The 26,313-nt window shown below is 44.7% G+C and overlaps 1 protein-coding gene across 2 annotated transcripts in view; it reads right to left on the minus strand.

Annotated features, from left to right (window-relative positions):
• Cdyl (chromodomain Y like) overlaps nt 1–26,313 on the minus strand; it is a 138,213-nt gene that overhangs the window by 43,344 nt on the left and 68,556 nt on the right. For both annotated transcript variants that reach the window (XM_028763233.1, XM_028763234.1), the window contains exon 2: nt 15,520–16,189. In XM_028763233.1, coding sequence (XP_028619066.1) covers nt 15,520–16,189 — 670 coding nt within the window. The remainder of the gene's footprint in view (nt 1–15,519; nt 16,190–26,313) is intronic.

A 26,313-nucleotide genomic window follows, 5' to 3' on the forward strand; every position in this document is an offset into this window, starting at 1 on the left:
GCTCTGCTGGCTGGGAACCCTCAACCACCCTATTTCAGCTTCCCAAGAGTAGAAGTTACAGGTATGCAGGTATGTACCACCGCACAAGGCTCAAGATATATTTTCAATGTCTTTCTGTTATGCTAGCAACAGTATCTATCATCCTCGTTTTGACTGACTCTCTTGATGCCATCAAAAGACCACAAAGAGGAACTTACAGCATCAAGGTTCATGTGAGTAAGCCTTGGCGTGTTCACACAATGCTAAGTTGCCTATGTATTTCTCAGGACATACACAGTGATGCTTGAATGTGTTACGATTGTTCTCGAGGGGTGAACCACCTCTAGTTCAGCAGATAACCCACTCATTCCTATGTATACTGACATGATGCTGGGTGTGTACTTTGCCTGGGTATAGGGTCTGTTTTCAACCAACAGTGGAATCCTTTCAAACTACTCTATTTTTCATCCATCTAAACAACAACCACTATTGCACCCCAGGACCCATTGCTCTGCTTTTTATTGCATCTGATACTTTAAAATAAATATGATGGGTGGGGGGAAGAAAACTACGGTCATTTCAGATTGAATCTGTTTTTTTTTTTTCCTTCTACAAACTTAAAACAATAACAACAAAGCCTCACAGTTCACAGGGCAGGCCTGCACTGGGACCGTTCCCAGCTTAGTGTGTTCTGCTGTGGATTCCTACCCTGCCCTGCTGTCTGCTGGGAACAGAACATTTCTGTACTCTCAGAACAATGATGGCCACAACCTCCAACTCCCATCTGTCTGTAAAGTTGTCATTTCCCCATGTTATGTCTGTCCTCAGAGCTCGAAGTACTGTTTTAAGTACTCTTTGTATACACGGAGATATTAGACAGACCAAATCAGCACCTGCATCTCTTCACGGCGTGTCTACTAGTCTCAGTTTGCTGTGGTCCCCTTCCTTGTGTTTCTTGCCTGCCAGTTCCTACCCTTTAAGACTTACTCCATCAGGGTGACCTTACGAAGCCCTAGGCTCTGGCCACCCAATCTTACTTGTCCCATGATAACTGTGAGCCTCTCCCTCTCCTGGGTAAACAGCTCCAATGATTTTTCTAGGGACCGGCTGGTAGGGTGAAGGCTCCAGATGCTGCCCCAGGGAAGACCTAAACCTCTGTGTCCATTCCCCAAGTTGTTCCATGTGTTTGCCTTTCTCCGTCTTCACCTGGAAAGAGGCAGACACATGAGTGGCCTCCTTCTCTATAGAGAATGTAGTAGGTGTTGGGACCTAGGTAAAATATTAAGGCTTAGGTAACAGTTACTTGGCTAGCCTGCCATTATAAGGAAACTTTCTCATGTTTCCTCTGTTACTAGAAAACTTTTTCATGCCAAGACTAATTACATATCCTGCTATGTTCTATGCCCTTGAAAATCAATCATGATAGAAGTCAGTACAACTTTGTATAGTTACCCACAATAAGCTTGGACCCGAACCAATCACCCAACAGCACTTCCTGTACCTATGTATAAGCTGCCCCTGGGATGGACCTCAACGTAAGAGAGACACCTGCTCCAATTAAGAAATTATTTGGAATAATACTTCCATTTTGAGTAGGGGTCAAGTAAAGTTTGAGTCCCCAAGGACCCCCGGGAACTGATACTCTACTTGGCAAGTTAAAACATGAATGTTAGAAAAGTCCCATTCTGGTAGACAAGTTAGAACATGAGTATTAGACAAGGCAAGTAGTCCCCGCCACAGTAGCATACCCCAACCAATGAAATCAGGATAAATGTACAACAAAGACACTTTCTTAAGGAACTTCCCCTATTCCTAAATCCTAACTGGTGAAATAACTTGGCACAGATGTTTGTGGATTGAGCTTAAAAACCCTGTAGACTCTTAACTTGGGGTCATGGTTCAGTTCCCAAATCTGAACAATGACCCTGGTCCACCAGTCCTGGGGTGTATGCTTAATAAATTATCTCTGTCTGACTGAGATCAGTGCTTGTGTGGCTTGTGAGGTGATTCCTGGACTCCAACAGTAGGAATAGGCAGTATGCTGCCAACAATACTTTCTTTCCTCCAGGGAGCAAGCTGCCAGTAGCCCTGTAATCAGAAGAGCTCCATGAAGCCCCTTCACACAAACACAATAAAATGACTTTGGATATATTTTCTGAACACTACTCAATCATACTATCTAATCAAGATATCTTTCCACACAGGACTCTATACCAGTCTATGTTTACAGTGGTCACTGCAGGGTCACTGCCTGCAGGCTGGCCTCCCTCCCTCCCTCCCTCCCTCCCTCCCTCCCTCCCTCCCTCCCTCTCCCCCTCAGACATTAGCTTCTGGCCAGGAACACAGAAATAAGACCATAAAGTCTGTTTAAAGAACTTAGTCTGGCTAGAAGAGCAAATAAAGAAAATTAGCACCATAGTCTGTCCCTGTGCAGGTAGTCAGTCACAGGCTGTCACTGTCTAAACGCTGACCCTACTCAGGGCGGAACTGACATAGAAGGTTCCTGGTGTCCTGTAGCTTAGACAAATGAACAGAGACGCCGTGAAACTGCGCAGCAGTTTAGATCGTAGAGGATACAGAGGCTGGGAGAACAGAGGTGGCTTCTAGAAGAGCCAGCCAGGCTAAGGCCAGGAGCATAAGGAGTTAATGAGATTTAAGAAGGGAGGAGGGAAAAGGGAGATGCATGCACAAAGGCAGGAAGACAGAAACCTGCCAGTATCAGACGAAGGGAGTCCCCAGGCTTCACACACCACAGTGTGGAATTCCGGTGCTTCAGAAAGTCAGGAGCCTAAAGCCAGACAGTGACTCATGATTCACATCTACAGCAGAGCTTTCTAGTGGTCAGATGAAACATCACTTAAGAGGCAATACCAAAATGCCAACTGCCAGCCCAGGTCATTGGTTCTTAACCTTCCTGAAGCTGCAACCCTTTAACACAGTTTCTCATGTTGTGGTGACCGTAACATTCTTTACATTGCTACTCTACGACAGTAATTGTGTTTCCTTTAGGAACTGTAACGTAAATATCCGACATGCAGGAGGATATCCGACATGCGACCCCAGTGAAAGGGCGCCCCCTAGGCTGTCACAGCAGCCCAGAGGCTACACAAGCAGGAAAACCCAGTGTGTAACTGCTTACTAAGTGCATGTGAGAATCCCTTGTGAACACTCAGGAATAGGCCACATGCTACGGTCCCCTTCAAACGGCCAGAATTAGCTTCTGAAAAATTACATTCTGAAAAACTGTTCAGACCACCTAGTGGGAACATCACCAAAACTTGCCACAGACAATCTCTTCCCCTAGATAAAATCAAACCACACCACGACTCGGGGCTATTGTAAGTTCCTCACTTGTCCTAAGGCTGAGGCAACTGAGGAACTCTGTAAATAGCTTCCTGTAACTATAAGGCCTTTTGTCCCAAGTAAACCTTTTTTTTTTTTAAGGAAACAAACAAACAAACAAGCCTAGTTTAAGACATGGAAAAGGAGAAAAAAAAACTGTTTTCTAACTTCACCTTTAAGTCCACAAAATGGTGGCTCAAATCTTGACACTAGACATGTACAATGCTGCGCTCTGTAGCCCACGCACTGCACGGTCACCAGACAGGCACGCAGCAGCAGGCATGCCTGTGGAGCACAGGTAATTAAGCAGCCTGATCTCCCTTATCAGTGAGATAATGCTCATTATTATATTTTCATAGCATTTGCTGCAAAACCAAAATGGCATTTAACTTTTTAGAGGCAATACCAACTATGGAAGCAACTACCACGCTTTGATGGAAATGCCTTCTAGAGAAGAAAACACTATAGTTACAGTGCTATCAAGGGATCCATCACTCCGGCACCAGAAGATGAAAAATAAGCTCTATTTAGATCATTATGAGTTTCAGGCAATAATGCGTGCTTTATCCAATAAAAGTCACAGCACCCAGCCTTGGGATGGGCACACTCCTTAGCAGACAAGATGCACCCCCATTACTAATACAATAATTAATTAAAACCGTAGGCACCCGCCTCATAAACCATGCCATCTTACTATGTAAACTTTAGATTTTACTAAGACTAAGTCATTTTCTTTCAAAGTTTCAATCACTATAGCTACAAAGGACTTTCTACTGGACTGGAACTAAAACTGAAAATGGACTATAAAAATGGACTCTAGGGGTCACAGAGACGGCTCACTGGTGAAGACCACTTACTGTTCTTCTAGAGGATGTGAGTTCCATCTAGAGCCCTCAAACCACCAGCTCTAGGGGATCCAAAATCCATTTTTTGACCTTCTCAGGCAACCCCACAGACATACAAACTTAAAAAAAATTGACTAATAGTCCAATTTCTGTTAGTATAATGCAATATCTGAGAATAGACAGACAACTTTGCAAAGAAGTTCACTTAGGTCATCAAGTACCTGGTGCCCTTGTGAGGACCTCATGGCAAGAACAAGAAGAGGAAAGGGATCTAGACAGACAGACAGACAGACACACACACACACACACACACACACACACACACACACACACACACACACACGGTCTTGCTGGCGTGCCATAAACACTATGCTTATCTTTCAGGAGTAGTCACCATACCTAATCATTTTCTATATCACTACTCTGAAGACTAAGCTTCCAGAAAATCTAGCCTTTACAGCAGTCAAGCTGTATCTAAACCACAGCACAGAGAGTAAGATCGAAGCACAAGGTACCTTAGGCATGAGTAGCAGTCCTGGGGAAGTGCGTCATTCCTACAGGAATCCTCTGACTCTAACTCAGATGATTTCATTTACCCAGTACAGATTCTCACTCACTCAGAACAGACGGTTTACCTGGCATAATACTAAAAAGCAAACTTTATAGAGGAGCCCCCTTTTATTACTGAAGACTAACACAGCAATTTGTTTTTCACACATCAGTGCTAAACATACAGGTCAATTCTCCAAAGTATTAACCATGCCACTTCAGAAATAGTGTAGCCTTTTTGGTGACAGAAATGTTTTCTAAAATTGGAAGCGTTACAGTCCAGGTGTGTGTCGAGAGACCAGAGCTGGGTGGGCACCACAAGAAAAGCGTTTATCTGAATGTTTCCGGCCTGACCCTGTGGTGGGATGAAAAAGCTCTCCCTCCAGATTGAATACTCCTACTAGTGTAGGGGATGGCTAAGAGCACTTGCTGGCTTATGTGGCTGCAACCTATCATCTGCCAGGTCGAGTGAGTCTGCAATATACAACCATCATTTCAACCCCAGGCTACCAGGCTGCCCTTTAATGGAGGCCATAAGGAGCGGTCTCTATGGTCACCCATACATGTGGCACATTTTGGGGACAGGTGCTTCTAGGGCTTGTACCTACGTGTGTGAGGTGGGGGAGGGGCAGATGGACAATGGTCCTTACTATCTACAGGAGGGGGGGGATTCTTTGTGTCAGGAAGAGTTCTTGGCATTGTATGAAACTTCATGTAACAATACTGAACAGTGGGCGTAGTGATATATAATACAATGTGTTTGGTAATGTAGTGAAAACTGCAAAGCAACAATGTGGTAAAGCACAAAGCGTGGCTGGGGATCCAGGCTCTGATGAGCCCTAAGCTGCAGGTTAAACATCGAGGTGCTGACCATCTGCAGAGCAGTCAGGGCAACACCCAGACCGAAAGAAAAAAAAGCCAGCAATGGTGGTTGTTTCCAGAAGTAGAGAAGAGGGTTCAAGGTAGAATCCTGAAGGAAAGGGGCTGAGGGAACAAGAAACCTGCTAATGTGACAATGGCAGGGGTAGGTAAGGAATATTCATCTTAAAACCTGGCTTTTATTTCTAAAAAAAGAAGACAGTGTCATGGTTCAGGTGGACACCAGAGCTGTGGAAGGAGACTCAGAAACAGACTATGACTTTGTGCTGTGGCACTGGTGCCTTTCGGCCCCTGGCAGCCAGTCAACAACAGTGTAGTGGTGGCAGATTTTGCTATAATGAGTGCAGCACACTGCAGGGCTACAACTCATGAGCCTACAACACTGAAAAATATTGGAATAGTAGACCAAGAGCTAGCTCAAGTCAAAAGTCATGAGGAGGGGACAGGTACCACAACTCAGGCTTTGGTCAGGAAGCACTGTGGGAGGAGTGCTCCATCCCAGAAGGCCATGAGGAGCAGGTAGAAGGTTCGGAGGGGGAAAGCATGAGAATACTCATGAGCGTGAGTACCAAGACACCAGACACAAGCTTAGCAGGTTTAGAAGTACAACAGTTCTGAACACAATGGCTGTGCGTTCGGTTGGGAGGCAGATGATAAGGCTAGCTCAAGACGAGAGAATGAAAGGAAGCATCGAGGGGCAACAAGGAGAAATCACCCAGAGCACACCCAAGGTGAGGGGCTGGAACTCATTCTGGAGGTTAAGCTCTGGGGTGAATAAATCCCAGAGGACCAGAAAGCTGTGGTCTAGGTGTGCTCACAGAGGACAACTTGATCCATCGGCACTGATGTACAGGTGGCTGTGAACACGCACCTCACCCTGCCTCGAGATCTCTCACTACAAACCATTCCCTATGCATCTTCTCAGAAGACAGGCAGTAACGATGGAAGAACAGTGATACAATTCCTCCAACCACACATGCGAGCACAGAGAAACATCTGCTACGCACTACGCCCAGGTGTAAACAACTGGACTAAAAGATGGAGGGGAATCTCAAAACCGCCAAGAGGTTTACCATGCTGACTCCCCAGCTCGACCATTGTAAGTGCCAATAGATTTACGCATCATTCTGGATCTTTCTCTGAGTCTTTCCTACAGGGATCCAGCTTAACCTGAGTGCAGCCATCTTGGGGTTTAACTGGGCTGGTGGCCCCTCTAACTCTGGTCTGCTCTCTGCATAGTCCCCAGCACATCAGAAACAAACCCTCAAGAGCGGGTTCACGAACAGACTTTGATACCAACTGTATGAGGAAGGTGCCTGTAGTCTTTGCTATCATATTAACCAGGTACACACCAGCATGAGCAAAACCACTGTCTCCCTGACTGGCATAAATGGCCCCTCCTCTGACTCCAATTGTAGGAATTGTTATCACTTGTGACACCTGGGAATCCCTATAGCTCAGCCCTTGGCTGTGACCCTGGATCTACTGGCCTCCTTGGGATTTGGCTTACCTTTTGCTAGGAGCAGCTGGTTCTTTTACACCAGGGTTTTCAAGATCATTTCCCATCAGATTTTTTTTTCCAGATTCTTTTAGGAAATCGGCACTCGTTCAGTCCCTCAACCCAGGAATGATTCTTTAAGGTGACTCTATCCACAGCTAAACAACCTTGGGGCTTTATTCTCTAGCATCTTCCTCCCAAGGATCCTTGATACTATAGTTAAACAGTCCTTATGCATGGATGAGGCTGGAGTATACAAGGTGCTATGTAGGAAGTAAAGGCAGAGTATACCCTCTACAGGTGGGACAAGAATAGTCACTATGGATCCTAATACAGCAAATGGATGGACAGGGGGTGGCCTACTAGGACCACAGTGCAGAGCACAGCTATACTGGGAGGGCTTGCTGTGAGTCAGCAGGTTAGACACCGAAACATGACATAATTTGAAAGTATTACTTAAATAATTAATTTCTAACCTCACGATAATCTCATCCCTTGGAAAGTACTATATTTAAATGTACTTGGTGATTTTAGTTGTATCAAGATTATTTACTGCTGTGGTTCAGGCTTGCCCTGTTTCCAGCTTCGGAGACTCCCTTAGAAACCACCTGTTAGGTCAGACAACTTATGTGAAGTTACTTGTCCCCTTGGAGCTCTGGGGGAAGAAGTTTTTCTTGGCTGGCCTACTGTGAGGTCAGGGCACCAACCCACTGTACCCTGGGTTGTCTGAATGAGGCAAATAGCCTTGAGGAAGAAAGGCCACAGCTGAGGCCTCTTCCAGCCCTGTGTCCAGCTGTACCCAATCTGATTACATGGCCGTTATGTCATTTCCATTGGCTTGTTTTGAATATTTACATTTATTTGAGACAGGAAAGGAGGAAAAAAAGACATAAGCCTTGACTACTATAATACCTACTAGCAGTATGGATTATGTTTAGGAGACCTTGCTTATCACTTACTTGATAGAGCAGAGAGAAGTCCGTCAAGTCACCCTTTTCACACTTGGTCTCACTTGTAACTTGTAAGGAGATAGCCTGAGCCAGTCTGAGCTAGGAAGCACAATGCTGGAGGAATTTAAGCAGGACAATGGCAACGGAGTAGCATGCTGGACAACTGGGGATACAGTCAAACTAAACAGAGGATGCCAGAGGACTACTGCAACAAGACAGCAGACGCTGAAGATGGCCGACAAATGGGAAGACAATAGATTCAAACAGAATTGAGCACAGGTGTTTAGCTCTGATAGTCTAAGAGTAAATAAAGCATAAAAAAATTTACTATACACAAAGTTAACTTGAAAATATACTCAGCTTTACTTCCCTGTACCATGCAAAATTCAAGAAGCACAAACTACAATTACATTCTTTTTCTTTTTACATCTGATCTAAAGAAATGCAAATTTCTTTTAAGTTATACTTTTATGAAACTTCAAATTAAATTAAGACCCGTTGGTATATTCGAAACTGGGAAGGAACCATCTCATAAATGCAAATGAATCCAAAGGTTTTCTGTCCCATACCCTGTCACAGAAGAGCCAGTCCACGAGTGGGTTGCAAGAACCATGAACAAGCATGCCACACACAGCATGATGGCTCAAGCACACAGAGGAGACAGCATGGCTCCTGAGGAAGGCATACAAGTGCCTGAGATCACATCTCAAACTGTTAACCACTAATAGGAAAACAGGTGAGGAATATAAAGTGAAGAACAGAAAAAATACCCAAACTTTTCCCGTTGTGAGATGCCTCCCTCTGTTGTTTTCTCATGTCCTGGCAGATTCTGTGAAGCAGATTCAAATGCTCCGTAGGAACAGGTAAATGAGCAGTCACAATCTTGACAGCCTTCTCAGACAGCATTTTGGCAACACCTATCAAATTCCTCAATTAATTACAGCCCCGCTGCTACAGTAGCAAACTGCCAACTCAGAGACGGCAGAAGAATGTGCCTGCACACAGGTGTGCGTAGTTCTATCGAACCAGGGCATAAGAAAAGGCAGAAGAATAAAACAAGGGAAGACATGAACTGGGAAATCTAGGCAAAGAGTGTGGAGGCATTTCTTACACTGGTCTAGCAACTACCATTACTAAGACACTCAATTTTTACAGTTTAAGACTTCTGAAGAACTACTTGGAGTGGAAACAAGGAAAGTTCTTTAAGACACATGTTAATAATGTTTATAGTAAATAGTTCTGTGACTCAGCGATTAAGAGCGTTGGCTGTTCTTTCAGAGAATCCAGGTTTGGCTCCTAGCACTCACATGACAGCTCATAACTATCTGTAAATTCCAGCTCCAGAGGATTCAATGCCCTCTCTGGCCTTGAAGGATTCCAGGCACACACATAGGGAGCATAAATAAATGCAGGCAAATACTGCCCACCCCCCACAAACATAACAACATAAAAAAAAAATTAAAGTTCACATCTGGCCAGTTTCTAGACTGGCAACAAGGGCACTGAGGTTGGCTTACTGGGTTTTCCCAATGAAGACCCAGCCCACGAGTGGGTTGCAAGAACCATGAACAAGCATACCCTCCACACAGTTGGACGGCTCATTGGGAAAGCACCACCCTGAAGATATTACAACATACTCACAGGAAGGAGAAACACTCCCAAAGAGCCTGCTTCCCTGTTCAGAAGGTGATCGGCAGTGAATCCTGGCAAGACATCTGTGCTGTGCAAGATCAGAAAATTCCCCTTCTCTCAAACATAGAGCCAGAGAGGGAGTATTCCTACTGTGCATACCAAAAAGCACTTCATCACTGGAGAGATAGACCGTCTGCTCAAAGAAAGCTTACCTCACAGTTTTGACTCTGCGTGTCTATCCACCCATACCTTGCCACCATCTTTCCTTTGTGGTATGCTTCCGCACAATATACTGTCCTTTGTTAATTGGCACATAAGTTCTTACATCTGTCAGCTACTTCCTCATGTCTGTGGCACTTGCAGAAGAATAGTTAAATGGCCTACACCTTTCATTCAGCTCACTTGTCTCAGGCTCAATTAAATAGCCTAAGAGAAACATAACTAGTTCAGTTAGCCTAACATATGTAGGAGAGGAAAAAATGAGATCTCAGAAGGGAGATTTAATACTTAATACAACTACACCAAATTCTTTGGGAAGAGACTATATTAAATATAACTGCTCAAATAATATAAAGAAAAATCAAGCAAACCAAAGCACAGGAATATGCACTCAAGGAAGTTCAAGTGTATGTTATTGGCCAATTCTAAAGAAATCCAAACTATATGAAATAGTGATACAATACAGTGTGCTTTTCAAGAAGCCCCCCATTCACACTCACAGGCTTGCACTCCTCTAAGTAACAAATGGGATTACCGACTTTGTGTATGCACACATGCTTGCTCAAGTGGGGCAAATGCTCTGCCAGTGAGACATACCCAGCATCCTTCCCCAAAGGCTCTTAGTTACACTCCATGGATTGGCAAATTCCTGCATATTTATAAATTTTAAAACAAAGTGATTACACTTGCACACTTTGAAAACTTCTTAGGGATAACCAAATTTTTATAATGGGTTATTAGAATTTGAAAGTACACTAAGCTCATCACAAGGGACAAAGGACCCCATCTGTTACTGAGCATCACAAGTCCTGCTTGAGGGCATCATTGTCACTGGGTAGGGAGCTTTTCAAGTAGTTGCTCACTGGGATTTAACTTTTATGACCTTTCTCAGTGCTGAGTAGGAAGTGACATAAAGTTATATAGGAGGCTCTAACAAATGGCTTCCACTAACAAATGTCCACTGGGTTCAGATGTGTGTGTGTTGGGGGGGCGAGGGAGGGAGGGGGTGAGGGAAGGGGATGGAGGTCAGAGGACAGTCTTAGACAGACAGACAGACAGACAGACACACACACACACACACACACACACACACACACACACACACAGTGTATTGGGGCACAAGCACATGTGGAGGTAAAGAGGACAGTCTTGGATGTTGGTTCTGCCCTTCCACATTGCCTGACACTGGGTCTCTTGTTATTTTTTGTTGATGTACCAGGCTAGCTGGCCTACATCGGATCACATCCAGTCACACTGTCCTGCCTGGCTTTTGCATGAGTTCTGGAGATTCAAACTTAGATCCTCACACTTCCACAGCAAACATTTTCACCTACTAAACCAACGAACCATCTCCCCAGCCCTCCACTCCATTTTTTGAGGCAAGCTTTCTGGCACTCAACTAATTTCAGCATTGAGATTTCAGGCATGTGGCATCACATCTGGCTTCTACCTGAGCGACAGGATAAAATCTCAAGTCTTCACGCATGTGCATAAAGCAAATTACTGATGGAGCTCCTACAATCTTTTTTTTTTTTAAATCTAATTTATCGTTATTTTATGTATATGTGTGCATGCCTGCTTGTCAATATGTACACCATTTTTCTGACCAAGGAAAGTCAAAAAAAGGTGTCTGAATTCATGGAATTGGAACTATAGACTATGAGCCACTGATGTGGGTGCTGGGAACAAACCACACGGTCCTCTAGAAGGACAGCGAGTGTTCTTAGCCACTGAGTCATCCGTCACTCTAGCTTCCCCAAAATCAAAGGTTTACGCACACAGCTTCACGTGTGTGCCTCCTTCCATTTCAGTTTTCCAGGCCTTATTCTGTAGTACTCCATGCCCCTGAACTTACTATGTAGCCTAGGCTAGCCTAAACTTCACAGCAATCCTCCTGTGCCAGCCTCCTAGATGCTGGGATTATGGGCCTGCGGCACTATACCCTGCTCAATGACACTTCTCAAGAAAACATTTCCTTGTAGTCCCAGGGGTTACTGCTGGGCACTGGCCTTCTAACTTCATCTTCCCTGCTTCAGAGCCTATGGGACTAGAGGGCCTCTGTTAACCTAAAACTTACACTTCCTTGAAAGTAAGAGGAAAGAGATCCAGGTCACAAGTCCACATCCTTGGGGAGATAAAGGCAGGCAAGCCAAGGCCCACCAGTCACTTTCTTAGGATGGTGGTTCAGCTCCATGTGGTAACAATGGTAGGGTTTACTTCTGTTTTAATTTTTTTTTTATAAAATTTGTTGACAATACTCTCATATTTCCTACTTGTGAAATGATGAACAATTACATACTTGAATTTGTGACCAGAAGTTGTAATAACAGCTTTTAAAAAGCAATTACTTCCTTTGTAAAATTAATTAAATTCAAGAAATGACCTTTGACCTCCTGGTAGAAGAATACGAAAACAACTTACCTACATTTATGAGAAGCTATACATCCACCTTCTAAGCCTTTGCTTTTATCTCAAAATAGCTAAAAGCCAAGTATATATGGTTATTCTATAAAAGTAGTTGTGTATTAAAATGGCCCAAAGTGTTCATTCTGATTCAGATACTCTAATCTGTTTTCAGTGGTAAATACAGCCCTTGAACATATGATTAATGTTTTGAACAGAAAGACAGTTCATTTCCCAATGATTCTACCAGTATCTGCTTCGATTAGTTTTAGAAAAAAACAAATCTGTTTTCTTACGCAGAAGAAGCCCTAAAATCAATCTGGAAAGTAAAAACAAACAACTGCTTTAAAAAAAAAAATCTACGATGTGGACCAACAGATGAGCAGAGCTTCACTGAGAAGAGAGAAATGTGTTGAAGGCTTGTCCAATTCTCTCCTAGGCCAGAAAGGCCTCTTCAAGTCCTTACCTTCCATGAGCATGTGCTCTATAGGAGCTTACACGTAAGCTTTTCTCAAGAAGCAGTCCATGGCAGGCACAGCTCTGATCACAGTCTCTCCAGTCCCCACTGGCCTCCATGCTAGTGTAGTGGAAAAACCTCTCTCTGCCTCAGGAGGGAGTACTGGTCTACCTGAGTCTTGTTTAGCTGCTTTGGTATCTCATTTGTCCTGAAAGGACTTGTCAATGGTACTCATTCTTATAAATCTGCAAGTCTAGACTTGACATAGGCTGGAAGGGACCATTCCCCATTATCCTAAAAATATTCTCAAGTGGCTTCTATTCGTCCCCTCAGTGTAGACTGTTCTCAGCAGTATTCCAGCACAGGGCTCTATCTGATCAACAAGCATCAAGGCAAGCAGAAACTGTGAAGAGGACAGAGGCTGGACTGTAACAGACCTGGGATGAAACTTCACACTGACCCACCGAGCTCCACAGCAGGATTAGAAGCTGAAGCTCTTAGGCTCACATAACCTTTGCAGAAGTGTACGAACTTTTTAAAAGTTAGAAGCTATCAAATTCCCAAACTGGAGCCAGTACCCTCCTCATACAAGAATCTGAGCCTTTGGCTGAGGGCGGGTTTTACAGATTGTGGAAACTTAAGAGGGGCACAATTGACACTGAGGCACACAAGGGAGCAAGAGAAAGGTAGTGTTGACTTGGGAATCTACCAAAGCTGGCCTTCTGGGTTTAGAGTTAGCACATTGGTGGTCTCAACTTTGCTGAGTCCAAGGTTTGAATATTGTATGTTCCCTCCCAAGAACCACAGAAACTACTGAGAATGATAAATGAGGCCTTCTGAAGCCTTTATGGTCTACTTGAAAGTTAAATATAAACGCCTAAAACTGGTGACTTCCTGTTGCAGGGACCAGTAAACTTTAACCCACATAGGTGCTGTCAGGACTCAGCTGTCCCTGTAGCAGACACACAAGCACATGGAAAGTCCATGCACAGATGAACACAACTGTGTTCTAGTCAGACTTTACACAGACACACAATTTTACTCTGTTCCATTTTCACATGAAAGCCTCTTGGCTTCTAAGTCATCAGGAAAAAGTGAAGCTCACTCTCAGCCTGCGTGCCATACAAACCCAGGAGGTACGTGAAGTCTGCCTCACAGGCTGTTACTGTGCCAACCACTGTACTAGTGCTTGTCCATGTCCAGAGCTGTGCACAGTGCCTCGCCTGAAGTCATCAATGCAGACACAGATGTCCACCCTCCACCGCACTAGAAGCACCATGGGGAGAACACAGGAGATGGATGGAGACATTTGTTTTGATTCTTTCTGTGTCTGTGGCTCTTGCTATGAACTTTCACTTTCTCTGGACTTGGGGAACAGAGCTCACTAGCAGATGATTAACAGTCGTTTCCAACTCTAAATGTCTGTGATCCTCCTGGCTATGGAATGTCATCATTCTCATAAATGAGGCTGATCTGAAACCAGCAGAGCAGGACCTTGTGTCTAGTATGTATCTGGGAAATGCTGCCGAGACATCAGATTTCAGTTAATAGCCAGCTAAGGTACCATACAAGGGTCAAGGCCAAGAGGAAAACTTGTTGCACACACCATGGCAGGATTGGTAACAATACTAATGTGACTCTTACTGTGGAGCTAAGTGGCTCCCCAGCAACCCTATACACTATCTATGGGGCTCGAGCTGACAGTACACAGAGAGCACTGTAAGAGGGCCAAGTGAAGCTCAAGACGCAGATGAGAACAACCGTTCAGGGTATGCTGTCACGGTGCTCGCATAGGTTGGGGCAGGGGCCCAAGGGTACCTAGAAGTACTCCAGCTACTTAAGGAAGCGAGACAACACACTCGCTTGGTCCAAGGGTACCATTCTGTCCATTATATGAACGAAATGGATGGGAGGTGTCGAAAGGCATAGAGCAGAAGAGTTACGGAAAGCTACAGTAGAGCTAGCTGCTGGGGCTGGGACTCAATACTACAGCACCCATACAGTGAGCATGCAGCTCCGGGTTTCATTGGAGTCTCGTATACAGAACCAAATCTGAGAAAGCTGTGGCAAGAAGAGAGGATCGAGACATAAAAGACCAGCATGGCCAGTGGGGTATAGATGAGAAAAGTATGAAAAATTCATCAAAAACAGGCAAGCATTAAGGTGTGATGGGCAAAAGGAAGGGTCCCTGGAAGGCTGTCTTAGGAGATGGGCAGGTCATGGGTGTAGGGAAGCCAAGAGATGGTGACAGACAGCACTGTGCTGAGCGAGTTCCTACTCCCAAACAAGACGTGACAGATGTAACCAGCTGTACATCAAGAAACAGACCAAACTCCTAAAGACGCCCTTCACTGGAAGCATTTCTGCTGATTCACATGGGCAAGCAAAATAAAAGGCATGGTGTCTAAATCTATGCTGGCCATGTGAGAAACCGCAGGGAGGCTCTTAACAAAGACGTGTGTAAGAAATGTAGACAGCGTCATAAAACTTGCTATAAGAACACCACCAGACTGTTTAGGAAGAGAACCTGTACAGAGCGGTGCAGAGTGGGGCACAGCTGTGGGGGCAGGTTCAGCCAGTGCTGATTTGCGATGAGTAACAAAGGTTCTGAGGAAAGAAATGTATTGTCAAGACCTCCCAAAGGCCTGGGAGCTTTGTGACCCCTCCCTCCCCAGGAGGATTTGAGGACCCTTCTAGAGGGCCCTCTAGGATCACTTACTTCCCAGCATATGAACAAAGCCTATCACACCCCACCTGGACACTCACCTTTTCCATTAACAGCTAAGCCTGTGGCCATGGCAGCAGTCACTGGGCCAGAAACCTGAGGCACTAGTGGATGTATTCGGGGCCTGCTCCCCATCCTGGCTCGTTCTGCACCAGGGCCCAGCAAAGCCCCAGTGGGCTTCTCTGCAGTCACCTCTGGGGCTACAGTGTCCTCAGCACCCTGATCCACAGGGTCCAGCTTCTCCGGGCTCTCCCCTTGAAAGCCGTCAACCGAGGTCCTGCCCTTAATGGGGCTCTTAGGCACGAGAATTTTGATCCCTGACTTGGCAAGGTCCATGTTCTTGCGGTTTGCAAGAGATGGAGCTGTGTTTTTCCTGAACTTCTGGTTGGTAGCCAACAGCTGGCCAGTTTTGGACTCATGATCTTTGCCTACCACAAGTGCTTTGGGGTTGGTCTTGGAGAGGGCGCCGCTGTGGGTGGACCTGGAGATCTGCTTCCGGGCGTTGCTGGGGGAGGCTCTGCTGGCACGAGCCAGGCTACCTTCCTTTTGCCTCTCGTTGTGGCGCCGGTTGAAGTCATGGATGTATTCCTCACAGTTTACCAGGTGCTGCTCCGGCTCCCATGTGTCATCCTCACTGTCATAGCCTTTCCACCGCACCAGATACTCCGTCTTCCCTTTCTTGTTTTTCCTTTTGTCAACAATACTTTCCACCTACGTGTGAGAGAAAGGTTAGAAACAAACCTCATTACTCAAGAAAGCTACAAGTTTAACAAGGAAACATTCATTAGCATCACCAACACCATCACCACCTCCACCACCACCATCAGCACCACCACAGGCGAGCCATAGACTTGATCTTTTCTTTCCTGTCCAGGTCAGAAAAGAAAATGGCAACAGAGAAGTTGGGACTCCTGCGACTCCCTTGCAATGAGCTCAAACTACATGCTTACATTTTATACTTAAAACACATGAATAGTACACACAAATCAAAATGTTGTGTGGCATCCCATTAACATGAATTTTTATGATGTTACTACTAGTCAAAAATTTTAAACCACACATACAATACAACAAACAGAAATGATACAGCCTCCCAAAAGTTGAGGCTAAGCAGGAAGACAGTTGCCATTTCAAGGCCAGCCAGGGCTATAACAGAAGGACCCTGTCTTAAAACATCAGTTGGGTTTTAACCACAAGAAATACTGTAATTTCAGAAATGTATCTTCATTTTAAGTATAAACTAGAAATATACTTGTAGCTATAAAACCAAGAATATACCCACGGATGTGCATGAGGGATGTGCATGAGGTAGCTAGTTTCTTTATGATTCATAGGCGCTCTTTTATTTTGACACTCAGCACCACTGCCTGAGTTGGTTCTAACGATCACAGCTGGGGCAGTACCAACCATCTGAAGCCTGTGACCAGCGACAAGCAACACACTATGAACAGCACGAGCCTTCTGTGTGGTGTGCAGCTGGCTCAACCAAAGGAATGTGAGAGTCTGGTAAATGAGACTTTGAAGCAACCAACGAAGCACGTTCCTCTTAATGGAATACTCTAGGACAGTCAGGCTATCTCCCCTCAAATCTTGGTTTTTATATGCCGACACCTTTAAAAGAAGATGATGTTGATCTTTAAGTGATGACTGACATGTTGTGTATCAAATTTACATCTAATATTGTAATATGTTCTACTATTTGACATTCTACGAGTAAATGGCAGACTTATAATTCAGATGAAGGAAAATACTTGACAATACCCACATGTTATTGCAGAAACACTCATAATCTGTTGTGATACCCACACTTAATATAAAAAGCACCATGCTGACCACAGTGGTCAGGTGTGATTTTGTGTATCAGCTAACAACCCTTAATTAAGGCCACAAAGGCCTAAGCCCACCATTTTACAAGAACATCAGCACATTTCTTGCAAAGTTCCAGGTTAGGAGATCCAGTGTGTTACCAAGTTCCTTAATACACCAAATAATGCCTGTTGACTGACTACAAGAGCAAAAGCATGTGGAAATATTCCATCCATCTTTATCTTAAAAGATACTTTTTATTCTTAAAAAAAAAAGGAAGAATTCTCCAACATATCTACTTAAGACACAGACAGAATTAAAGCCCTTAACTGTAGACCATCCTTAATTTAAACAGTCATTATTCATTCTATGTGAGGAGAATTAAGAACAGAAAGCCTTGTCTCAATGGGAAGCAGATTTCACAACCAACAGATTTCCTGCATCAAGAACTGCAGTCAGGTAGGCGTGAGCTGGTCCACGCAGCTGGCAACACAGGAGAGCTCTGCACAGTACTGACATGCCTCCTCTCTTGGGAAGCCTTTCAAAAACCCATTTCATGGCGGCTGCAGCTTAAAAGTTTTAAGTGTGCAGGGGAAAGAGATTATATATAAAAGAAAAACTATGTTTAATGCTATTTTGCTTCCCTAAATCTGTTTCTACCCCTAAAGTGTGCACTCAACCAGAACATCCTCCTTCCCTCCTTTCCACATCCCTAAAGCTGAGATGACTATGTGAGGACACAGGATGGTTTCTTCCTCTCTCCCTTTTCCCTGAATGCTGGCTTTTCTCCTCTGGGATCCCAGGACCCTGGCCCTTTGCAAAAGGAGATGCAGTATAGGAACCAGTCTCAGCAGTTACCTGACACAATGTGGGCTTCTCAAATGCTCAAAGCTGGATTGTTCAGAGATGCCAAAAGAAGGCAACACTTGGCCAATGGGTATTGCTAAAGAACAGATGTTTTAAGCTTCACGGTCACATGATCTCCCAACCACTCAACTCTTCTCAGAGACAAAGAAGCAGAATCAACAAAAAACAGTGACACCTAAAAAAGCTAAACATGCAGAATCTTCTGTTTCCTGTGCTATAAAATAAAATCTTATTTGTTACACTATTTAAAATATAAACTCCATTATTTGAGTCCACCATAGTCTGTAGTTGCTAAGCCACTCAGACTGTAGGGAGCAATCGGACACTGAGCAGAGGCTTGCAAGTCAACCTTGTGATGGAGTCAGCATGTAGGGTGACACAGTACCAGTGACAAGAGGCAATAAACCTGGCATTGGAGGGGGGGGGGAGTTACAGTAGACTCAAGACTGCACAAGGTACCAACTACAAACTTCACACAACTGGGCACATGAGTGTGTTCCTGCCCCCAACTAGAGGACACTGTCTCCTTTGACACAGGAAACTGCTGTGGGTTGACTATGTATTGGAGTAGCTAACGTTAACCTGCAAACAGACATCACTTACACTAAACAAACTGTTGAAAACAGTAAAACTAAAATTATCTTCTGAGACCTTTCACGGTGACCAGGGAGAAAACAGTCACAGATGTACATGAAAACTCATCTGTTTTCAAGCCTCAGACCTTTTCTGAGCTTCTATGTCCCAGATAACTGTTTCCAAAACCTCTTTCTCACAGCTAGAGTGTAGGACAAGTAATACCCAACCTTCTGTAGTGTTACAGACCCCTGCTGATGGCTTGCAAAATTACAAAGTCATCCTATTATTTAGACTATAGTCTGGGGTACTCATGTCCAGCAAGGTGCACCAAGGTGCCCAGGGCTGCAGAAAACAGAATGGAACACAGGGCAGAAAGGCTCCGTGTGGATGCAAGCAAAGAAGAGCTAACTCCATTACCACTGCAGTTTAAGGAAAACCAGAGCAAGACACGCAAAATGCCAATGCTAGTTGCAAAGCCCAGACAGCAGAAATCTGGTACATCAGATCACTGTCCGCATGTCCCTGGGGCAGCATGTTTCCTCAGGAGTATGAGGAGGCTCCCTGGACCAGTATGAAGCCAAACAATGCCAGGCGGAGAAAATAACATAAAACTCTACTTACAGAAAAAGAACTTTGATAACCTGTAAGAAGCAAGAGATGAAGACATACCAGCCACTGGAAAAGTTGCCTCTAGCTTTAAGGATAGTTTTCATGTACTGGCCTGACACACTTTCTGGCTTTATGTGGGCATGAAAGCAATATAGACTCCACAGAAACGGTACTTCTGACTTTGGCATCCTGACCTTTGAGGCTAGTGGAGACACAGCCTGGTCCTGCTGTGCTGCACAGCTGCAGTGCCTGTCACCAGGGGAAACAGCTGACTCTCTATGGGGTGCTGAGCTGCTATGCTGTGATGTTCCATGGGTACTGTGTGAAAGGCTTTAAAAAAAAAATACATTTCAACTTTTAACAGGTTTACCGGGAGGTAATCCCATCTTAAGTTGAGCATCTGTATTACAAAAATAGAGCATTTCACGGCCAGAAATGAGGAAGAATTTAAACACAACTGTCTGAAGACTCTATAAAGAAACCCCAAGAGAGTGGAGAGGGGAATAAATTCTTGCAACAGGGAAGCAGCCCACATCAGCTTTTGCTTTGCAGAGGATGGGCTTTAGCTGGCAGGACTCAAGACAGAGAACACAGAGGGCAAAGCCTGGGTTTAAAGTTGAAAGTGATGTAGAAATTTAGGTGGGTGGCAGACAGGACATGTCACAAAAGAATGAGGACCAAACTGAATCAACCTATTGACCCCTTCAAGCTCAGGCACATTTCTGAGTAACAATGTGTGTGAGGACCCTGAAAACTCAGCATGGCTATGGCTTATCACAGAAGAGGGATACTGCAGAAATCTGCAGAATAAAGGACCATGGGTGACATCTGTGTGGGGCAGGGCAGACGTAAATTTGTGAGGCTCCCCCTCCCTGTGGAGCCATACAGGACAAACACCTGCATAACTGCAGCAAAGAGCTGCTGTCTCCGGTGCTGGATGTGCAAAGGAACTTCCGTCTGGGATAGGGAGCAAGGGGCTCAGTAGACAGCACTCCAAAGTAGCAACGCTGGCTAAAAAAAAAGTTGCTGTGAATAAACAGGATGTGAATTCCCTGATGAGAAGGAGCAAAAGATCAAGGGATTCCTTCAGCCAGCACAATACACTGGAGACTCTACTCCAGGGTGGCCAGGCATGCTGGGCTTGCATCAGGCCCAGGGGCAGGTGGAGTGAGCAGAGAAGATCAGAGGTTTCACCTCAGTAGTGCTTCAGACTTTTTGTCCTGGGAGAGGAAATCTGTAAGACCCCCAGATAATACGTGGCTAGCTGCATAGTGTGAAGAAGTTCCCACCTAAAAGTGCCCAGAAAAACAAGAGCAAAAGGCTAAGCCAGAAGACACCTTGGTCAGTAGAAAGAATGAACCATGGGTGTGTGTGTGTGTGTGTGTGTGTGTGTGTGTGTGTGTGTGTGTGTTTGACTGAGCCCTATGGATTAAATACAAATGGTTCAGAAACCACCCCTGCCTAGATTTAATGGGATCAGGCTGATGAGCAATTTACACGCCAGGTACTGTGGAAAGCAATGGGGTAGACAACAAGCTTTTAGTATATAATAGTATGGAATGAGCTAAGTGTAACACCAAATAAAAACAACAGCTTAGCAGAAACACTGTCACTGACCCACCAGCCTCCGAAGGCGATCCTGTTTCCACTTCCCCTCTTACTGTAAGAGCACTGGGATTGTGAACATGCTCTAAGAATCCAGATTTTTGTGAGTTCTGCAGATTCAAACTCAAGGTCTCACACTTATGTAGCAAGTGCTTAGCTCACTGGGCCACCTCGTCAGACCGTCAAGTTTCTTTACATGTCAGACCGTCAAGTTTCTTTACAAGTAGCATACGCAACTGGAAAAAGTTACAAGTAACACGTGGGATGACTCCACAGATACATCCACAGTATGCTGAAAATAAAGGCAAAGAAATGACTCTGTCCTGTAGAAGAGAATTCTAGTAAGATTCAAGCTGACTTTTCATTGGGAATAATAGACACAGAAAAGGTGCTGTTTGTAAACTGTCAGTCTTTCAGACACTGACCACATCTTCTGCCTATTTGATACTCTCATCAGATCCTGTCTCATTTTGGTGATGTCGCTTTTCCTGCAGAGTTTTGTTGCTATTGTTGTTTTGGGGGTTTCATTGTGGGCTTCCTGCACTACAGTGCTGTATTTATGGGCACATAGACTTGTTACACACCATTCTTCTGCATGCTATAGACTCAATAATACAATTCCACATAAAAGTCTATACACTTATTGTATTTAGTCCAGAAAGATAAAGTGCTATAATAGGCAGCAACAGAGACAGGGGAAAGGCCAGCATCTAGCAAAGATGAACTAGCACAGAGTTTCACAAACTGCTCTGTAGGATACCACAATGGCTACTTTTCCCACTGTCAGTCAGAATGCTGACCCTCAGCTGTGGGCTGCCTGGACGCACATTTCCAACAACGCGCCACTTTGCTGCAGTCTGTTGGTAAAGGAGGAGGAGGAGGCGGCTGTGGGGTCTCTTCCTAAGCCCTCTGTGAAACTATCTTTACTCTCTCCTCGAAACAACAGTCTGCACTTTGTATCGTGAACATAAGACTGTGCTAAATATTCGCAGATAAAGACAGATTCTGTTGCTAGTGAATCTTCTCTACAAGAAATTCTGACAAACTTCTTCAGACTACAAGAACCCAAATGGAAATGTGAATCCACACGAAAAACATGTCTCTTAATTATGTCTGGCGGGCTGCATAAAGATGTCAAATAGTATTGAAACAGGATTCATTCACTGAGCTGACGTGTCATTTTTCTTGGCTGAGGCCATTAACATAAGTGTAACTGGATGCTTCCATGTCTGCCAGGATCCTGTTGTGGCCCGAGAGAGGAAATACAGAACGTTCTATCATCCATAAAACCCTGGCCAGTGAGTCAAGGTTAACAGAGCATCTCCCAGTGCCAAGGTAATTTCAGAAAGAGTGATGGATGAACATCTTGCCCCTCTGTGGCTCACACAGGCAGGATAAGGGCCCATAGAGAGCATACACAGCCACATCAATGATCCCTCCAGAACGGATCCAAGAATCAGTGGAATTTCATTTTGGAGAGATTCCCACTATCTCAGAGATATGAAGGCTAGATGATCTGATAATTCCTTTCTATGGATACTCGAGGCTCTACTTCAACCTTAAGATGTAAGTTACCACATTTTTGGGAGAGAGAAGGCCTGGCCTTCACACAAGAAGTACAGTCCCAAGCGTGCACACTGGCTCTGGGAAGCACCATATCACGGGACCCAGGCTGATTGCCTCCAACAATGCTTTTGTACAGGTTATATTTAAGATGAATGGTTCACTTCAATGGAAGCTTGTTCTTTCTCCAGAGGCCAGTCTAAAAACAGTCTAAAAACCTGACTAGCCAGGTGGCACCATCCTTCCTCTAAGGTGATCAAGTCAGCTCTGTGTAGGGGAAGGAGTGGAACCGCTCCTCTGTTCTGGCAGTCTTTCCAGACTGAGGCCCAGAGCTGCTTGGTCCTCACCTGGACAACCATGAGTGACCACCCCAACAATTCTGCAGGCTGAAAGAAGGGTGATTTTAATCTGCCATTTGTGGTTTTTTAAGCATCAGAAGAAAAGCTAGCCAACCACAGGGACTAGATACACATGCACCAAGAGTCACAGGAGAGAACTGTGAACTTTAGCCTTCCATCCAAGAGCAGGAATGTCATGTTCCGTTTGTATTTGCTGCCTATGAAGCTGCAGAGAAGCAGCTAGGGGACATCATAGCTTGTAGTTTACCTGAACCACCAGCAGCCCAGGTCAGGGCGCTGTGGAGAACTCTGTAGACTGAGTGTAACGCCCTCACCCTTGGAGTGGGAGCAACGGACAGACCAGCAGCTCTGCTTAGGTGAAGAAGACAGGCACTCTGCCACTTTGTCACAAAAAGCCAGGATGCTAATAGGGCCAGCCACCCAGCTCTTCAGTTTGGTACTTCCAATGAGCCCTTGAGGCTTCCCTACACTCTTTCTGAGTCATTCATTCCAAAGTGGCTACTACAAGGAGAGAAGAACAAGTCACAGGGTCACAAGACCTGGGAAATTTGGGGGAAAGAGACAGGGATAGCAAACAGATTGGTAGGCAGAGTCCTAACAGTTATCCTCCCAAAGGAGGATGTGGATATCAGCCATGGTGGACATAATCTAAGGGAATTATCTAGAGAGACTACCATCTGAGCAACCATACACTGATTCTATAAAGGCACCACAGCCTACCGGATCAAGTTCTCTTGGTAAATAGTAGTGGGGGACCAGGGGAGAAAGCTTAGTTGGCAGAGTGCTTGCAAGCGCACAGGAAACCAGGGATTTGATTGTCAGTCACCAGGAGAAATAGGCAAGAGTCAGACCCTCGACTGTATTCTCAGTTACAGACTTTGTTCCTTTAATGGCAGCCTGTGCTACAGGAGACCTGTCACCACAAAATAAAAAGGTTCCAGAATACTGGACATCCAGTTGGTAAAAAATAAAATGGAACCACAATTCTCATTATCACGTTAATTCAAAATATACTATAGGCCAGGGATAAAATCTAAAACCATGAAGCTTTTAGACCAAATATGAAGACACTATCCTTATGGTTTGGGAGGAGACGAACGTCTCTAGAGTCACAAAAAAGCATAGTCATGAAAGCAAGAAAATGACAAAACAAGACTCCATCGAAATCTCCCCACAGGGTGCGTGGGAGGGTGGGGACCGGATGACACAGACACAAATCTCCCCACACTCAGCAGCAACCAGTGTCTGTCTATTGGGGCTGCTTACGGTATTTACAAACAACACAAGTTTACCGCTCAGTCAGGGAACCAGCAGATTGCAGTGTCCAATGGGGACCAATCCCCTCAGATGGCAATGTCTGTGTGATCCCACACAGTAGAAGGTACTGGCGAACTTGCAACGGTGGCAGCACAGCAGGGATTGCGTTTCAATATGTGAAATGGGGAGTAGAGGACAGAACCATGATACAAATGAGACAAAGTTAGTTCTGTTTTTATAAAATCTGTAAAGATGCCTCCTGGTAGATGCTCCTCCCTGGTCAGCATCTCTTTACGATCCAAGTCGACGCTGCTCCAGGGTTCACTGTCCTCAACATTGTCTTCTATACTTGAAAGTCGTATGTGGCTTAACAGCTGTGCTGCTTAATATGTTTTACAGGCTTGGTCTCCTAAGTGTGAGATAATTGAGAGTGACACTTGAAGGGGACACTGGGAACTCCAGTGTTTGTCTCTGCTTCCAGGATGTGGTGAGACACGTGGCTTCCTCCACTCCCCGATCCTACTATGGTATGCTGCTGGCTGCCTCGCCAAGGGCAACAGAGCCAAGCAACAACCATGAGCTGAAATCTCTGAAACCCTGAGCCTAAATACATTTTTTATAAATTGACTTACATTGGGTGTTCGTTAGAGCAAAGGACTGCTACCGATTCAGGTGACAAGAACAAACAAACCTTGTGTGTTGGGCAGTGAAAGGATTCATGGTAGCATGGTATGGACAAAAACGCTGGACAAAGCTTGTGTGTGACGGAGGCCATGGAAGGGACACAAGTGAATTTCATGAATGACAATGGTCGTAATGTCTAGCAGTCAATAGTTACACAAGTGCATACATCTGTTAAGATTCTATACACCTGAGATCTAAGCATCTTCCACTGTACCTCACACAGAAGACCATCTACACGTTCTTGGCATGAAAAGAGCGTCTAGCCAATAGTATCTAAAACTACCACTGGCTGTGCAGCAGCCCATAGCTACACAAAAGAGCTTCCTATGAGGAGCCCAGCATAATAATACCCAATGCCTAAGCTGAAGCACACAGCCATTTCCAATGCCAACACTGAACATGCGTGTATGTGTACAAAACAGAGCCACAGTCGGAGATGCTGTGCATAAGAAAACCGATACTATATAATTTTGTCTTCCATATCAGTAAGGCCAGCACTACAAACTGAGTGTGGGACAAATTCTAAGCAACTCATAAACAAAAACAGCATCAGTAAACACAAATATCGTTTTATCTCACCCAGGTGTAAGGCTTACCAGGCTGTGAGGAAGCTCTTTGGAGGCGGAGTGTAGATTTTACAGAGCGCTGCAACCTTTCAGTGAGCATGAGAGGATTTAAAGCAGTCTACTTACCAGTGGGGACACAGCTAAGAAATTCCAAGGAGGGAGCTGGAGACAGCCACACGTGCTCATGCTCAGACAGGCGGCGAGCAGGAAAGTGAGTGAGTGGGCAGGTGAGAGGACTCCATGGCTGTGCTCATGCGGCCACATCCCCTGTGTGTGTGCCCATTCAACCATCTTGAGCACACCACACCTCATGTTATACCTTCAGTATTGCATTCACCCAGTTTATTCTTAAAGCGTGTTGGCAGAAGTAAGGCTGTAGTTTAAATGTTTCCCAAAGTGTTATATATTAAGCTAATTTTCAGAACAAAGACTAAGGAGAAAGGCTGTTACTTAGGTTATTAGCATGTGTGATTTTCCATCCACTCCAACTACTGCACATCACAGCGATGTCGTGATCCACTTTTCCCCTGTCGTGCGGGCACTAGATGCACAGCAGTAAGGTGACAGAACATAGTGAGTGTGTACGAGACCACTCTGGATATTGTAATTCCCTCCACCTCAATGAGATCCACAGTTCTCTATGAATAAAAAGATTAAATGGATCTTTCTCACTGAAAGTTCTGACACTAGTTAAATTATCCACCCACTTAGAATCAATCAAACACAAACTGTCAGACTTGGCAGCAAATGAGTTTATCTACTGAGCTATCTTGCCACCCCAATTCACTTTTTAAAGAGGTTTACCCAAATCAAAATAAATTTAAAATATTAAGGGAAATGCTATTGAAAAAGACAAGGCTAATAAGTCACAGTCCCGGGTCGGTCGGTCTTTCTTTCTTTCTTTCTTTCTTTCTTTCTTTCTTTCTTTCTTTCTTTCTTTCTT

The sequence above is a fragment of the Grammomys surdaster genome, unplaced genomic scaffold (assembly GCF_004785775.1).
Source record: "Grammomys surdaster isolate TR1022 unplaced genomic scaffold, NIH_TR_1.0 137, whole genome shotgun sequence".
In the NCBI taxonomy this organism is placed as follows: Eukaryota; Metazoa; Chordata; class Mammalia; order Rodentia; family Muridae; genus Grammomys; species Grammomys surdaster.